Consider the following 17,793-nt stretch of genomic DNA (forward strand, 5'->3'; position numbering starts at 1 on the left):
CACGGCTCTAAATCCAAGCCACACACCTGTGGACAGTTAAAATGCAGTTGTGAGAGTATAACCATTCCTGTGAGCTGCTCTCTGAACATCATTCTAGGGCTGAATCTGTAATAATTATAGTTCACCTATTGGCTTTGGGTACCTGGAGAGAAATCGAACATGGAGTATCGACAGAAACATTTAAGAGCATGGTGTTACATGATGCCCTTAGTTTGGTTGCGTCTGACTACTGAAATGGCCTTAAACAAGTTGCTATACTTTTTCATGATAAGACCAAACACAGCAAAAAATGAATCATCATAAATGTTCTGGGCCAAATGATCAACATCTGAGTGACAAAAATATTTAATTTTTCTTACAACTTCGAAGAGTTTTGTCCTTACACCAGACAGGTACAGCTTCAAAATATTAGCAACAGCTAACTGAAACTAATGCAGTCTAACAAACAGTCCTGTAATAAATCCAGAGAAACAACTGGTCATCTATTTGATGATTAATTGATCTCTTTGGTCATTTTTAAAGCAGAGATGTCAAACATCACAAGCTTTTTAAATTTGAGGCTCTTTGGGTTTTAGACTGATGGTTGGATGAAGCAAGAAATTCATTATGACTTGGACATTCTAATGACAACTTTTCAACACTTTCTTACATTTCATAGACCAAAACAATTGGTTATTCAAGAAAACAATCATCAGATTGATCAATAACTAACATAATTGTATGTTAAATTAATGGAGAGTATACATTCAGTTCTGTTCAAATGTTTTAAAGAGGTTTTTATCCAATGATATTATCATGGCGGCTGTAGTTTGTGGTGCTGTTGAATTTTATTGCAATACTGAGAGATGTTTCAAATATTTGGTCTACCTTCTTCAATACAAATGGGGTGCTTACATTTATAACTAAATATTGATGCTAAGTTGATGCAGATGCCATCGGTGGCTTACAACTGTTTAATTTGTCAGGGAAGAGGCTGTTTAAATATATAGTGCGTAACATTGTTAACTGTTCTGTTATAGTTTTTACTAAGGGGTTGGAACTTCCGAGTTCCTAGTTGCCTGGAGTACAGCATAACTTCCAGGGAAATACCACAACACTAGATGATACATCATTGAAAATCATACAATGTCGCAAAATTATACTCAATAACAGAAATACAGCATTTTTCTGCCTTTCTGCATTTCTTTCATTGCCTGCCATTTTGCAACACAGTAATCCTACAGACCAAATTTATTGATCCTATAGTGCAATATCAACTCACTTACTACAATGTGCTACTATGACAAGTGGCTCCTTACTTATTGTCTATTTTTAACTATTTCAAATGGATATAATCTTATTTTATTGTAGTGCTGCACACTAATTCGGTCTGTTTGCACTGGCTGTACTCGAAGTGCTACAGGGCACTAAATAAGACGTCCGTTTAACAAGCTCATAGACTTACTTTAAGCATGGCTGTTGGGACCATGGATAACAGCGCTGGGCTACCTCATGCTCTGAGTCACTACACAGCATTAGCAACAGTAGCTATATAAGTAGTTGACTCATCTAATGCTAATGGTAAGTAAGCAAATTAACATTACGTTAGTTACAGCTATTTAATCACAATGAAAGACATAACAACAATAAACGTGAATAAATGCAACACAAATTTAACAGCTAAAATCCATGGGACAAGGTCGTGGTGCAATCTGCCGAAGCATGCCTGCAGCAGAACATGTCCATTATCATCAACTGTAGCTGCTACACTGACCATGCTGCCCCACACGGCCACTGCGCTGGTCAAAATGAATTTTTGAGCGGTTGATCAATTTATTTTTCTTTTTGCGTCTTAGTAAGTCTTTTGTTTTTGTTTAAATTGAGAGACCACTTGGGGCAGAAATTCGATATTGTGTGTTCCATACACATTAACCTGCTTGTTAAAGTATGCTGGAAGGTCGATTTCCAATGACTTACAACAGAAAGTCTGAAATGTCAATGTTTTTGTGGCACAAAGATTTGAGGATGCTGCCCTAGCCCTTGATGACTGCAGGCTGGAACTTTTGAGTCTGCAAGAAATTTATATTCAATTCTGAAAACTGTGGTTCTAACAACCTTAGTGCATGTGACATTTACTACACACCCACACCCACACCCACACACACACACACACACACACACACACACACGGTTTCCTCTGGTGATATAGCATAGCATACTAGTTGGTGTTGGAAATTAATCTTTTTGTTCACCTGCCACTGTGGCTGTGGACTCCTAAATCTACCAGCCACTCAATAAATTACCATTGTCTTTTGGGCAGGTGAGTAAAGCAAATCCAACAGCCACTTGCATATTTTATTTGGCTAGTGACTGGGGCTAATTTCCAACCCTGATACTAGTATACTGTTTATATTAACCTTGCATATACGTGCTCCATTTTCTGTTAATAGAAACACCTGTTTATAAAAGACATGACCTGTCTCCAGTGCCCAGTTTTGTCACATTCTCAGCCGATTCATTTTTGAAACTGTAACCTTTGTCAGTTTGTTGGAGTATACTGCCACCCAGTGGTGTTAGTGGATTTGAACCTAGTGCTGACATAGTGAAACCATAAAATAAATGGTCCAAATCTAGTTCTAATCTATTCTGCAAGCAACATCCACGAAAGGGTCAACTAATGTGTTTCTGTGGGTCATTTATGACACTGATAGAGTGCATCAGGCATGTTCCCCACACAAGATTATGCTACTTAAGACAATAAGAATGGCTTCTTTCCATTCGACCGTCTTGCCAAACTGTTCCAGCAAGCCAGTGGGCACAACTGACCTTTTTCAAAGCAGATATTTTGGCATGTCTTCGCAGGAAAAGCACAGGTGTAACTAATAACATAAATATAATGAATAATGGCTTTGATTAGCCTTTAGCCAGTAGCAGAGGGCTACTACTATAGGAGTGCTGTCTGTTACTGCTCTTGATATTAATTATATCAAAGTATATGCATAGTTTAGCAGATTGTTTGAGCAGACCCCGCTCACTGTGAAATTCTCACAGCAGACATTCTGACTTGTCATTTTAGGAAAGCAAAGACAGAACAGAGCCATCAGAACAAAACACAACGAATAACAAACAATAATCAATATTAAAATTTGACTCTGTTCTATTAAAGTGCCCCAGTAAGCCATGACAGTGTGATAGTGAACCAGTGTGCACATTCCCAGAATCACATCACAATGAAACAGCTGAATGGAATTCAGCCATCATTAGTTTTATTAATAACACATGTGCTTTTTCTACTATTAGAAGTCAAACGCATGCTTATCCAAATAGATGTATAATATTTCCCCCCACATATCAGTAAAGTACATATTACTGGTGTAACTCAGCATCTACTGTATGCTTGAAGTGTACTCACGCAGCATGACGACAAACCAGCCACTTGGCTGTGAGCTGAGTTGGTGTTTAAACTCTGAGGACATGGAGGTTCGTTTTCCAGCTCCGGCTCATCATCTATGAATATCACTCCCTGCTCCAGACGCTGCCTTTTACGGCTCTGAGGGACAAACACACAAACTTTACTCCACTGCGTGGCATGTTTCTCAGAACCAGTGACAACCAGTTTGGGCAACAAAAACTATTTCACAAGACCGCTTTCTTATTATCAGAAAACATTATCTTGAAGAATAATGTCACTTTATTTTCATGAAGTGTGATTAACAAAAGGAAGGGGGTGATATATGGAAAGCATAAAAAAGGGAGTCTCACCATTTAAAAGATGCATTGTAACACCTATAACGACAGCCTGCCAGCATAATGATGTATGTATATCATATCAGATCATGATCTGAATACTCTTTGTACATTTACATATATTGGTATATTTTGGGTAATATAAGTAATTTTTTAAATACATGAAAGAAAGAGATCATAGGAGTGGGACATTATTACAACCCCTCCGTGTATCTTTAATATAAATGTTGCTGGTGTGTGGTCATGGCAACCGCTTACAAAATTGCAAAAACTAGTGAAAAAGAGACAGAGAATGTCATTCATTTCATAACTAAAGGAAAGTCAGAATTAATAAGGGAAGTATTATGAATAAACATTTTTTGGTCTTTTTGGTCCAGAAGGGCTGAAACCCTATTGCTTTGCACTAGTTTATTATTTTACATGTAAGTCACGCTTAGAGTGCTCACAAAAGCCTCAAGAACCACAAATGTCCTCATATCCGTAGGTCCAATTAGTTCCAAATTCTCTGTAGATCATTATTGGACCAAGCTCACCAAAAGTTATCAAAAGTTTGTTTTTATTGCATTGCTTTTTGAAGATATTGACTGATACACTTTAAAAACACTATAGCTCAGCATACAAATAGACCCAACTCCATAACTGATGGGCCATCATCAAGAAACTTGTAGGAAATGTCCACATAAGTACCTGAAACAAACTCTGAAAGTTGCATTCCAATCGATCACTTCAGGGTGCTTCAAATGCAAATAATATGCGTGGCATAAAACATATCAAACTGTAAATAAAAATTGCCCAATCATTACAAAACTCACACGATATGTTTCATAATAACGGGAAACCACATGTATAAAATTATTTTGAAATTGTTCCAAATAAGTGCATTGCCCTTTGTGCAACATTTGGCCCTAATTCAATGACAGTTTGTCCATACATCAACAAATCAATGATATCTTTAATTACGCGATCAGAGCATGCCCCTAAAATCTTTCTTTTGAACAATAGGGAGCACATAAGAGTGTGGCCAGGGAGATATTTGTATGTAAATGAGTTTGTGTCTGTATGATCATCATACTAACTGTTAGCAATCTTTCATAAGAGTCACATAAAATATGAGAGCTCCTGATTATTTGCAACTTTCAACTTCTAACTTCTACGCTGGCTTGATATCCAAAATTGCCGCTTTAGGATGCATTTAGTGGTTCAAGCCTGAAAGGCCAAAACCCTTTTGACGTGGTGTGAATTTATTCTCAGGGGTCCATCCTGCAGGGCTGAAACTAGTAGTTCAGTATGAATGTACAACAGTTATAAAGCCACTACATGTACCTTGTGTTCGGCAGTGCGAATGCGTTTCCTATCTGGCTGGAAGTCGTTGTCCTTCTCACGGTCAGAGCTCAGGGAAGACTGAAACTTCTCAGACAGGCGAGAGGCTATAGACAGTTTCTTGGGCTTTGACTCCTCCGCTAAAGGTGCTAAAAGAAAGCAAGTGCAATACATTCAAATTTTCAGATTATACAAAGTAACAGAAGTTAGGGACCTTATCCAAAAGTGGTCCACAGTGCAGAACAACTGTCACTGCTACAGTGGTTTCACACTAACACAGTTGTCATTTTCAGGACAGGCACCAATGGTGTGTGAACAGCAAATACACTTGCCCTGCATTTGTTAAATATATCAGATTCAGACTCTATTCAAACATACTTTCAGCTAGCTCGTATACATGAAAGGAGAGACAGAACACGGGCGAAAAAAATAAAGAAGCGTACAGGATGGTAAACAAAACGTACTACATCGAATCGCATTACAGCTACAGAAAATAAATATGCCACTATGTTACATTCCATTAAAGTTATCCATGTAAGATCATGGCAAAAATTTCATTACACATAACTAAATTCTATGACTTTTTCAGACCTGGAAAATGTGATTGTAAAATTCCATGACCTTTCCAGGAACCCTGTTTAAGTACTCCTCCCCGTTCCTTACCAGTTTTTACCTCAGGAGTTCTCTTTAGATGCTTTTTGAATAACTTCACCAGGATGTAGCCTTAACTTTAAATGGAAATTCTTAGAAAATGTCATAATTCAGTGAAATCAAATCCACAGCTCTGGCTGTTCGATACAAATACTGGACTTTTCTGTCTTTCTTTTCATGTAGAGTTTAAACAAGACAAGTTAGCCCTCCAAGTTAATGCATGATTACTTCTCTAACAACAGATCAAAAGTGTGTTTTTGCCAATAGTAGATATTAAACAAAAGCCAGAGATTATACCATATCAAGTTGCTGTGGGCTTTAAATTTAGCACTTCTAAGCAGAAGGCAGAAGATAAGTTGCCTCAGAACCTGACCAGGCAAAGCCTCTCCTCCTCAAGGCAGACTCACCTGGTGTCTGGGTCCCCAGCTGCCAGTACCAGAGAGCAGCTAAATCTGGAGACTAAGGTGTCCCCAGAAGAACACTGCACACTGACTGACAAAAAAAATGACTGCTGGACTTGAAGAACCTTATTCAAATGATGGGTCTCCGACTGATGATTTGAATCTTTGCCTTTCAGGCGCCAGCTCTGTGTCTTTCAACGCAAAGCTTTCGGAGTTGCCATCCTGCAAGTGGTTTGAACTTGAGTTTATCAGGATCACTTATGACACCTTTCACAGAGTAGCACTATTTGTGTTTAAATTATTAGAGATGAGACGCACTTCAAATCTTGAAGGAAATAAAAATTCAATACAAACGTAGCCATGAGAAACATGTTTTCACACAGATCATAGGCAACATCAAATTTTTCTTAAAGTAGACTTAAATACTTCAACAGAACATCAGCATATAGTGAAGACCACCATGAATAATTTAAAGAACTTCTGGTCAGTTAAAAAAGAAAGAAGGATTCAAATGCTTGTAATCTGCTTGGAGCCCGATAAATGCAGCTTGCAGCTTTAATTAGTACTGTGGCCATTCCAAGGCACACCTGTGTAGTAATGATGGAATGTCTTGGAAAAGTACAAATGCCTTATAACACAGATTTTAACAAATATGCAACTAAAGTTTGAGAGAAATGAGTATTTGGGGTTCATAAGCTTTTTAAGTCCTTAATCTTTGAGTTACATGTGTGACAAATAGGAGCAAAAACAGAAGTGATCTGTTTAAAATTTTGTTAAGTGTAAAACAATAAAAACTGATATCTTTAATTTGACATCACAAGCACCTTTGTTACATGTAAATCTTTTGCGAATCCAGTAAAACAAAACCAAAACAACACCAAAAATGAATGTCCCTCTGTATTTGATATGGCCAACTACCACCGTGCTACAGGGGAGACTAATTCAGGCACAAGAACTGCATGTTTAAAATGTTACCAAAAAAATAAAATTAAGGACAGAAAGACACTTACCATGTTGAGGTGCTGGAGGTGACGAAGTTAGGTCCACAACATCAGGTTTGGCTGCGGTTGAAGCTGTGGTCTTGCTGGCTTTGCTGTGGCACACACACTGGCAGGGGGTAGTGTCATTTGACTTTTTAAAGTCTCCACTGTTTTTATCAATTTCGCTCTTGTCCTCCACAACGCCCCCTCCTCCTTGTAGTTTAGCTGTCATCCCACAATGAGACATGGACATAACAGTTAGTGACACTGAGTCTCAGCTGGTACATGGGGTAAACCATACAAAAACTTTTTACAAAACAAGAAGAGAGTGAGAAAGAAACATATTTACAATGTGGATACAATGTGAATACTGTTAACAGTTAACTGCTTTAACACTAGGAAAACACCTATTTTAATATACTATACCATTACAACAACACAAATTCAAGTTGTACCAAGTATAACCTGTTAGTGAATATATATCATCTGGCTTAAAGATAAAACAGGTAACTTTTATAATAATAACTTTTGTTTCACTTTCAAGATATGATAACTGTCTCAGAAAATACTGTGGTGTCACCACATTAAAAAAATATTACTCTCTTACAATGATCCTTGAAAGGATGAAAACGGAAGCTGTTTAGGTAAAGAAAAGTTTTACTACTAACTTACTTTTTAATAAACATATTCTTAAGAAGTCTCTTTTTGTAAATAACTAGAATAAAGGTGAAATTCTGCATTCAGTGGCGTTTTTTTTCAATACCTTAAGTACGCAGCAAACATACTTGATATGACAACTGTCAGTTTTTATATCACAGCAATCCTAGTGTGAATATTGTGTTTCAGCAAATATAAAAAAGTTACTTATAAAAGTCACAAACTGTAGCTCAAGTTAATATACTGCCATTTATAAAAGTCTGAATGAAAAAAATCAGACAGAAGTGAAAACATCTTAAATGACACTGTCTGTGTTAGACAGACTTCTGCTCTAATTAATCAGTGCACCAGAGGTTTTTCAGTTTATTTGAGGATACCAGCAGGCCTGCTTGCCATTACAATAGTTTTGTGTTTCTTTGATCCAGTCAGACAGACATACCATACTGAGCCTGCTGCCAGCCCAGAGCAGAGCAAAGCAAGGCCAAGCTCTTTCCACTTCCAGTGGGACTCTCAAGCAAACAGTGCTGCCCATAGTTCAGCCCACGTACGATCTGCAAACAAGATACAGACACAATCATTTGATGCAAAATCCATACATAGTATTGCACAATTTTAAGTACTAATGTTCTTTTTAACTTTTCTCAGGGTATTTGTACCTTTTCTACAACACCCCACAACATAGTCAAAGACACTAACAGGTTGCATGTAACAATTTAAGAATCAAATAGACATATCTAACAATAGTGGGGGGTGAGTTGAGTCAATTACCAAATACTGAACAAGCGTTTGCCAATACACAGAGATACATGATTTTAGATGTACTATGACATTAAGAGGCCGTCTTTCAAAGACCGTGTTTCAGCTCCTCCACTTGTCCAAAACAAAAGACATGCAGTGTGGTGTGTGATTGGTTGTCCACCCTATGACAGACTGGAGGCCTGTTTAGAGTATACACCACTTCTCAGCCACCCCAAGCTCGCAAAGATAATGGATGAAAGGACAGATGGATAACATAAACTACTATTTGCTTATTAATTTATGGTGAGAATGACAACTAATGGGCCTTTTAACGAATGTATTGTACAATATTGCTGAAACATCACCTACATCGGTGCAATTGTGTCCCAGACTGATGTAAATGGACTACTTACGTCATAATACTATTCCAGAATTACAAATGCAGTTATGATGTTATCTCATTACTAGTTTACCACACAATGATTCCCTCTACATTAGAATAGGCCCACATGCTTTGCTTTGGTTTGTTGATCAAGCTGATACTCACTGAATTCATCATCGCCAGCTGAGATGGGTAAGCCTTGCAGGGGAAGTGGATCTTCACCCCTCCAATGGTGTAATCCACAGAGGATTTAGCCATGTTCCTCTATCCCTACTTCACAGAAATATCTAAAAACAAGAAGCACGTCTGATAAACATGTCAGCTACATGCTATACACACAGAAGTTCAGTTACTGCAACACATTAGCTTACAAGTTAGGGGAAAATTGTAGTAACACACAGCTAACACACATCACTAACACACTGTTAAGAGTTTAACAACAGTTTGACAAACGTTCATTTTCACTTTTTTCCTAACTGTGAAAGTTGTCGCCTTACGTTAAGTTAACGTTACCTGACAGTTGAGACAAAGTTCCTTGATAGCGTTAACTGCTTAGCAAGAGCTACTGCTCATGCTAAGTTTTCCCCCGTTACTTCTTACTGGCATCCACATTCCATTGTTAAACTTGTAACCGGTACAATAAAGATGTTCTGACAATATAAGACACGAGTATGGCAAACGTAAACATCAGCTAGCCTCACCACATCTCTTCCCGCTCTCACAAATTCCAGTACGGTGGTGACGTCATAGCAAGGAAGCTAGCCAAATTACACAGTGTGCTTCCGACGAAAGCTTTCAAAATAATTTTTTTATTGTGGAACATCACGGAATATATTGGAGGTAAAGGCACAATTTAGCATTTCCTACTTTAAAATATTTTGCAATGAGATATTCTTCACTGCGTGTGTTTGCACTCGTATGCAACATCCCCAGTTCTTATGATACATTTCGATTGTTATGCTTTTATTTAATATGGTCTGCCCGTATGGTTGCAAGCATGTTTACACCTTGACAATTGACAAAAACACACCGGAAGTTACACTAGTGAACATCCGCAGAAAAAAAAGAAAAACGCTAGGGGACAGTATACATCCCTATACATCATGGATGTATTATAAGGAAGTGGTATACATACTAAAAGCCAAAAGACTAAAGACATCTTCTTCATGTATTGCTTGGTTTCATTTTTAAATGTAGTAAATAAGGGTTTGGAATAATTCAATTTTGTTTTCTGGATATAACATTTGCACAAAAAATGATAAAGTTAATAATGTAATATTTTCATTTCATTACCATTACATTTATTGAAACCAAGCAAAACCTTCTGTTAGCATAAAGTGAAATCAGTCAATAGTCAATACTATCAAAGGCAAATCTACTCAAGGCCTTCCATGGCCTTTTAGTATGGGTACAGTGCCAAATAAGATGCTTTAGTATTTCTGGGAGTACTGCACAGAGTAATTAATTTACGCTGATATCCTTTGTCATCTTGACAAGATAATGATAAGCTGGGTAATAGCTAGAAAAAAAAGGGAATTGTATCATTTCATTATACAATTCCCTTTTTTTCCGTCAACAAATAGTCTATTTATTGTGTAAATTCCAGATATTTTTCCCATTAAGGTCTGTTGTAAAGCTGTTCCAATTAGTAGGCTAATCTATAGTTTGCTAACAGTTAAGAGCAAGTATAAAGCGTAAAGATAATATTTGGTACAGTGGTAGTTTTAAAGCTTTGTAACATCAGAACTGTGGACTAGTCACACAGCTTGACTTATTTTGACAGAAATTATTAATAAATTACATTAGATTTAGATTTAGACTATCCGTGCCAACAAGACTCCACAAATTCAAAATTAATCACATTTAAGGCCGTATATTTAGGAAATTGAATAAGACCTAAGGACCTATAGACACCCTATTTTGGGGAATTACAACTTGCCTGCCATTAACATTAAAATAATTTGTACTCCTTGTGAATATTTTCTGCTGCTTACTCTTAGCAATCTGACACTTATTCAGCAAAACAGCATAGTCTCGAAATTTTTGCACGGCAAAATCATATTGATATACAGTTGCCAAGTAACAAATATTTATATGAGATTATTTCATTCTGATTTGAGAGTTGCACTCCATATCAAACTGAGCAATTCAGAATGAGTGCCTTGATCTGGTCAGTGTTTTATTCTACTTTATCAAAAATACATTTAAAGCCTGCAGCTTTAAAAAGACAAAGAATAAACAAAGGGTGGTTATTTAGTCACTTATTTAGTCAAACAAAGGGTGGTTATTTAGTCAAAGGGTGGTTATTTAGTCACTTTAGTCACTGTATAGTATTCTGAGCATGTAAGTGTGTAAAAATTGTGGACAATTAGCATTAATATGTGAATAATTGAACTATAAGATAGAAGATGTGTAAAGACATCAAACTTGAAATTACTTTATTCAGCGTTTTAGCGGTGTAAATGACCAGGTTTGTTTTGGAGAGGATCATTAAGGCCTCTGGGATAATTCAGTTCACCCTAAAATCCTCTTGGTGTCTGGAGCAGAAATAAGGTGACAACAGACATCAGCGTGTGTTGGGCTAGTGGTCTGTCCGTGACATGCCAAACAGCAACGAAGAAACAATTATTTATTCCATAAAACTTTTAAATATTTTTTTCTGAAGAAGTTAGATTTTTTTATTATTATTATTATTATTATTATTATTATTATTATTTTTATATTTTATTTTAATTATTTTTATTTTTATTTTTATTTTTATTTTTATTTTTATTTTTTATTTATTTTTTCCAATTTAATTTATGTTCTCTGCTATATCATATAAGCATTCTTATTGTACTTTATTAATCCTATGCTTGCTTGATCTTATTTTCTTTATTATTATTATTTTATTGTAGGATACTTTATTTGCTTTTGTAATTTTGGGGTTTTCTTTTCTTCTTTTCTTCTTTTCTTTTCCTTCTATTATGTTGATGTTTTGCTGTTTTGTTTTTTACTGTGCAAATAAATAAATAAATAAATAAAAATTAGACATACTCTGTTGGGTAAACTGTGGTTCATTACAGCTGCTCTGATGAAGAACAAGCACAAGTATATTAAAACATAAATGTAAAAATATATATACACTAATAGTAACAGCACAGAATGTAAATATTTAAATATTTAAAAATAAAGTGTGTATAGTATTCTGAGCATGTAAGTGTGTAAAAATTGTGGACAATTAGCATTAATATGTGAATAATTGAACTATAAGATAGAAGATGTGTAAAGTTTGTAAAATATAAACTGTGCCTTATGCCACAATGCAGTGTATAAAACTAGTAGGTAATTAAAAAATATAAACATATAAATATGTGTGCAATGCTACAACAATGAACAATGGAGATATACATAGGAAAGAATAACAATAAAAATATATACAATATGTGTAATATGTTAAATATAGAGTTAATATTGCATATTTGATAATTGCACAGGGGATTGCTTTGGTTATAATATTATACCAGATGTTGCAGTTAAGACACTGATATAAAGAATTATTGCACCTTAAAACCCTTATTGCACATCTGAAGTATAATGAATAAGTTATGGAATTTTAAATTTGTGTGTATTCAGTCCAAGTTCCAGTCTATTGATCTGGAGTGTCTGATAATCTGATGGCCACAGGTAGGAATGACTTCCTTTTCAGGATTTTTACCAGTTTTGATCTCCTGCTAGTTAGTTTTGGAGAGGAAGGACCTCCATGGATAATTCAGCTGAATTCCTGAACAATGAACACTGAAGGACTTCTAACCGGGAGAAGTTTCAGCTGGTTGTTATAGGTGCCACTATACTTTTGAAGTGCCTCCCCTGTTTTGCACCGTCCCTCTCATAAGTAACGAACTGTCCCTAAGTAACAGCACCTCCAAATTGTTTTCTTTCTTTTAGTGTAAAGAAGTACATTCTGAATGTTTAGAAATTTACAAAACAGCTGATGAGCAGCCTGAGATGTCTTCGGAAAAATATGCATAATTTAAAGGTTATTTTTTTAGTTTTTCCACATTCCGTCAGTCAGTGCAGGTGCATTTTTTCCATTTCCACTCTTATGTACTAATGCTGACATCACCACACCAAACTAAAGCTGAAGCTATTGAGGGAGCAGGTGAAGTTATGCTGTGCATTACAAACCATTTAAAAATCAAAGTTAAGCCTTCACAAGAACATCAATATTAGGTGTGCAGAGTTATGCAAAGGGGCAGATGATTGTGAAAAGTATCTGTGACACCCCTGGTTTAAATCATCTTGTGGCTGTTAATTTTAAGAGTCACCAAGATCTCATCCTTTCAGATGTTGAGCCATTGCTCCTTACCACAGCCACCATCCACTCTCCATCTGTGGGACGTTCCTGTCTAACTCATGACTTGTCCACCCCCTTCAAATAATGATGTCATTATGGGGTCGAATCACAAAAGACTCATCATATTTCTTCAACTTTCCTGTTGTGTACTATGTCAAACAAATAAATTCAATTATTCTTAAAACCTCCTTTCAATTAAGTCTGTCCTGAAGGAATTAACATCCAACTCAATGCAGTGTTGAATGACTGAAGTCAACTAATTTTGGGGTAACATAACTTGTCCACTGGAAATTCCCCTTCAGTTAGAATTAGCAAACAGTTTCTAACCAAGATACCATTAACCGAGAGGGACTGTTTGGTGCATTTTAGGTGCTTTTCATTCTTCATTTTTTTTATCATTTTGGCTGTGTTCATATGGCAAAACTTTTGGAAAGATTGTGTATTTTTGTTTAATCTTGGAATTTCCAGCTCAGCTCCTACAATAAGACTGGAATACACATTTGAAACTAAATTGTTACATTCATACTGTTAAGTGCAAAAAAATGCTCCACTGAAGCCCATTCAAACTGCAGTTTTTGATCCCTAAGCCATCAAAGCATAAAAACATGCACCGTATTATTTCTGGGTGTCATTCTGGGCTTTTGCCTCGGAATTTGTCATTTTGACTATTTTCTACCTGATGACATAATTTTACCATATTTAGCATATGGAGAAAATACATGCTATTTCTAGGTGCACTGTCACAATCAATGTTGCTGCTAATCATTGACACATCCCAGACTGTGATGATTTAAAAAAAAATAAAATAAATAAATCTAAAAAACCTACTTAGCATGTACTATAATGACAATATTTCTTTCTTTTTCTTTAACCTAAAAACACGGCATTTATAAGGGGTTAACAATCTGAAAAGAAATAAATATTTGATATTTATGATCAGGACTGATGTTGGTTAAAAAAGTAAACTCAATGAAAGTAGAAAATCATAATAATGTATAACATTTTTTATAGCCTGATTTTGTAAAGCGCATTTTGTGAGCAAAAATGTATAAAAATCAATGTTGCTGCTAATCACTGACATGTCACAGGCTTGCGATAATAAAAAAAATAATAATAATGATCTACTTAACACATAGTATATTGAAAATAATTCATTTTTGTGTTTGTTTGTTTGTTTGTTTGTTTGTTTTATCTAAAGACATAGTGGCAGCAAAATCTGGCATTTTAAGGGTTACAGTCCACATGCGCTTTGTGGACTTGGAGAAGGCATTCGACCGTTTCCCTCGGGGAGTCCTGTGGGGGGTTCTCCAGGGAATATGGGATATCGGCCCCCCTGATATGGGCCGTCTGTTCCCTGTATGACCGCTGCCAGAGCTTGGTCCGCATTGCCGCCAGTAAGTCGACTTGTTTCCGGTGAGGGTTTGACTCCGCCAGGGCTGCCCATGGTCAGCGATTCTGTTCATGATTTTTATGGACAGAATTTCTAGGCACAGCCAGGGTGTTGAGGGTGTCCAGTTTGGTGACCTCAGGATTGGGTTCCTGCTTTTTGCAGATGATGTGGTCCTGTTGGCTTCATCAGGCCGTGACCTCCAGCTCTCATCGGATCGGTTTGCAGTCGAGTGTGAAGCGGCAGGTATAAGAATCAGCATGTGGTCCTGTTGGCTTCATCTGGCCGTGACCTCAAGCTCTCATCGGACGGTTTGCAGTCGGTGTGAAGCGGTCAGGTATTAAGAAATCTGCACCTCCAAATCCGAGGCCATGGTTATCAGCTGGAAAAGGGTGGAGTTCCCCCTCCAGATCAGGATGAGACCCTGCCTCAAGTGGAGGAGTTTAAGTACCTTGGGGTCTTGTTCACAAGTGAGGGAAGGATGGAGCGGGAGATTGACAGGCAGATCGGTGCAGTGTCTGCAGTAATGCGGACGCTGCACCAATCTGTCGTGGTGAAGAGGGAGCTGAGACGAAAGGCAAAGCTCTCGGTTTACTAGTCGATCTTCGTTCCTACCCTCTTCTATGGTCACGAGCTTTGAGTAGTGATAGAAAGAACAAGATCGCGGTTACAAGCGGCCTAAATTAGCTTTCTCCGTAGGGTGGCTGGGCTCTCCCTTAGAGATAGGGTGAGAAGCTTGGTCATCCAGGAGGGGCTCAGAGTAGAGCTGCTGCTCCTCCGTGTTGAGAAGAGCCAGATGAGGTGGCTCCAGCATCTAATTAGGATGCATCCAGGATGCCTCCCTGGTGAGGTGTTCAGGGCACGTCCCACCGGTAGGAGGCCCCAGGGAAGACCCAGGATACGCTGGAGAGACTACATCTCTCAGCTGGCCTGGGAACGCCTCGGGATCCCCCGGGAAGAGCTGGACGAAGTGGCCGGGGAGAGGGAAGTCTATGTTTAGAGTATTGTATTCTAATATATGTTGTGTTTTATCTTGTTGTATGAGCTGTCATTGAAAGTTTTGTGTGTGTTTCTGATCTAGCAGATCTCACTCTGTATTTTCCACATCTGAGAAAGGTTTGACTTTCAACCTGATGTCTGGGCTGATTTACTGATGATCACATGAAAACTTTTGGGTCCTTTCTACAGATATTCTGTGTTTGGGGTGAGGTTCTTGTGCTGCTTTCTGCCTTTTACAAGTATTTGGCCATTTTGCCACTTGGTAGTAAATGTTTCACAAATTGCAAGAAATTAAAAGATTTATTTAAATTATTATTTTTTTAAATAAAAATGAGCTGGGGAAATTTCAGAACTGTATATTAAAGTTGTGTTATAAAATTATTAGAATTCTTAAAGCACCTTTTCAATTTCATTTCCATTTTTTTCATTGATTTTTTTTTTTCTTACACATTTTCTGGTAACTTATTATTTCTTCAGGTTATTTTCTTGTTGTTTTGCTAATATGGGGTCAGTAGGGTTTGAGTTAGGTATGAAGATATGAATTGACAGGGTTAAACATGAGGCACCTTCTTATCCAAAGCAGAAAGTGAAGCCCTGCTGCCAAAAGCTCACCTGACAACAGTTTCCAGACTGCAACGTTTATTACTTCACTTCAGTGTTACTGCCAGACTCAAAGTCAATTAGAATAACACACAACACAAACAAGGTGATTAACAGTAAAATTAAAATCAACAGAAAAATATTGCCACTTTTTGTGTAAGACAGTGAAACCAGTTTCCACATGAATTAGGAGTCAAATGTACTGTAGCGTGGTACCTCTGGGGGGAGCTGTATGACCACATCAGACATATAGTTTTTTTTATGGTTGTAGTGTCATCATTATCTTTTGGGCCATATTTATTGGAGCATTTTTACACACACACACTTTTACAGTATGCCAGCTTGTGTTGCTGTAACACTTGTGTGAGGAGGCCTTTTGTACAGAAATGTTTTTTTTGTTTCAGACCACTGGGAACTTGAGAAACAGTATGTAGGCTGCCTTTGCTGATCAGTCATGAGGAATCCAGCTGCAGATCAAGTTTGGACGGAAGCAAAAGCAAGCAAACTTAAAGGATATTATATATTTTAATATATATATAATATCTGTGATATATATATATGTGTGATATATACATCACATCAGGGGGTTCACCAAATAAGTTTTTGTAATAGACTAAACATCTGTTGCTTTTTTGTTGTTTGTAAGAGCAAGAGAAAAAAACGTTAAGTTGAAATCAATCAAAAAAGTAAAAGAATTTCCCCATTAAAATAAAAAAAATAACAACAACATAGTTCAAATATTTGGTACTTGCATTTTTCCCCTTCAACATTTCTTTTTTCATTTCAAGATCTTTATTGATTTATTATAGATATTGTGATTATTATTATTATTATTATTATCATTATTATTATTATTATTATTATTAGAACCGAGTAGAATGCTGGTAATCTGTGCTGTCGTGTATGTTTGTGTTCTTGTTTATCTGACAAAATACGTCAGAGAGAAACAACACTTTTTTGGGGGGGGGCAAAAAAAAATTATTAAGGTGTGAACTTGAACTGTACAGAGACACTACAGAACCACAAAGGTCTTTCATAGATTTTTTTCCTAGAAATGCGGTATTTGGCTGCACTGCTAATGGACATCATTTACAATTGTTGAGCAATTACAAAATGAACCATTTGCTGGGTTCCGGTCCAAGTTTTGCTTAAAGGCCATAAATATATTAAAAACTGTATGCAACACACACTGTTAATGTAAAATATTTTATATTAATTACAGAATGATGTGTAAAATTAATTGAAAATAGATAAAATGTGGGGAAAACATTTTTAAAAAATAGCATCAATGCCGTCATTAGTGACGTTAGGAGTCTATGGTTGCTATGGATTGCACATAAATACTGCCCGTCTCTCCAACAGCCTCGAGCAAGGAGGCTGAGAAGGACACGGAGGGAGCAGGAGAGACGCCACAAACACCAGCCGCCTCTGGTCCCCAGCAAGGAGGGAGGGAGGAGCAGGTGTGAAGCCACAGACTCCGCCTCTTTGGCGTGCAGGTAACACTCTCCCAGGACCCACTGTAAGCATGCCTGCTGGGGTTCCACTTGCTAATCAGTCACAGGTGATGGCGCAGGTATGGGGCTGGTGGGTCAAACTCCATATGGTGTGGAGCTGTA

General features: G+C 37.1%; 1 protein-coding gene across 1 annotated transcript in view; it reads right to left on the reverse strand.

The window, feature by feature from the left end:
• brip1 (BRCA1 interacting helicase 1) overlaps positions 1-9,562 on the reverse strand; it is a 65,514-nt gene extending 55,952 nt beyond the window's left edge. The window contains 6 exon segments of the mRNA XM_042487366.1: positions 3,392-3,529; positions 5,050-5,195; positions 7,109-7,303; positions 8,175-8,286; positions 9,021-9,142; positions 9,369-9,562. Coding sequence (XP_042343300.1) covers positions 3,392-3,529; positions 5,050-5,195; positions 7,109-7,303; positions 8,175-8,286; positions 9,021-9,113 — 684 coding nt within the window. The 5' untranslated portion in view covers positions 9,114-9,142; positions 9,369-9,562.
• Between the last annotated feature and the right edge of the window lie 8,231 nt (positions 9,563-17,793).

The sequence above is a fragment of the Plectropomus leopardus genome, chromosome 5, assembly GCF_008729295.1.
Source record: "Plectropomus leopardus isolate mb chromosome 5, YSFRI_Pleo_2.0, whole genome shotgun sequence".
Classification (NCBI taxonomy): Eukaryota; Metazoa; Chordata; class Actinopteri; order Perciformes; family Serranidae; genus Plectropomus; species Plectropomus leopardus.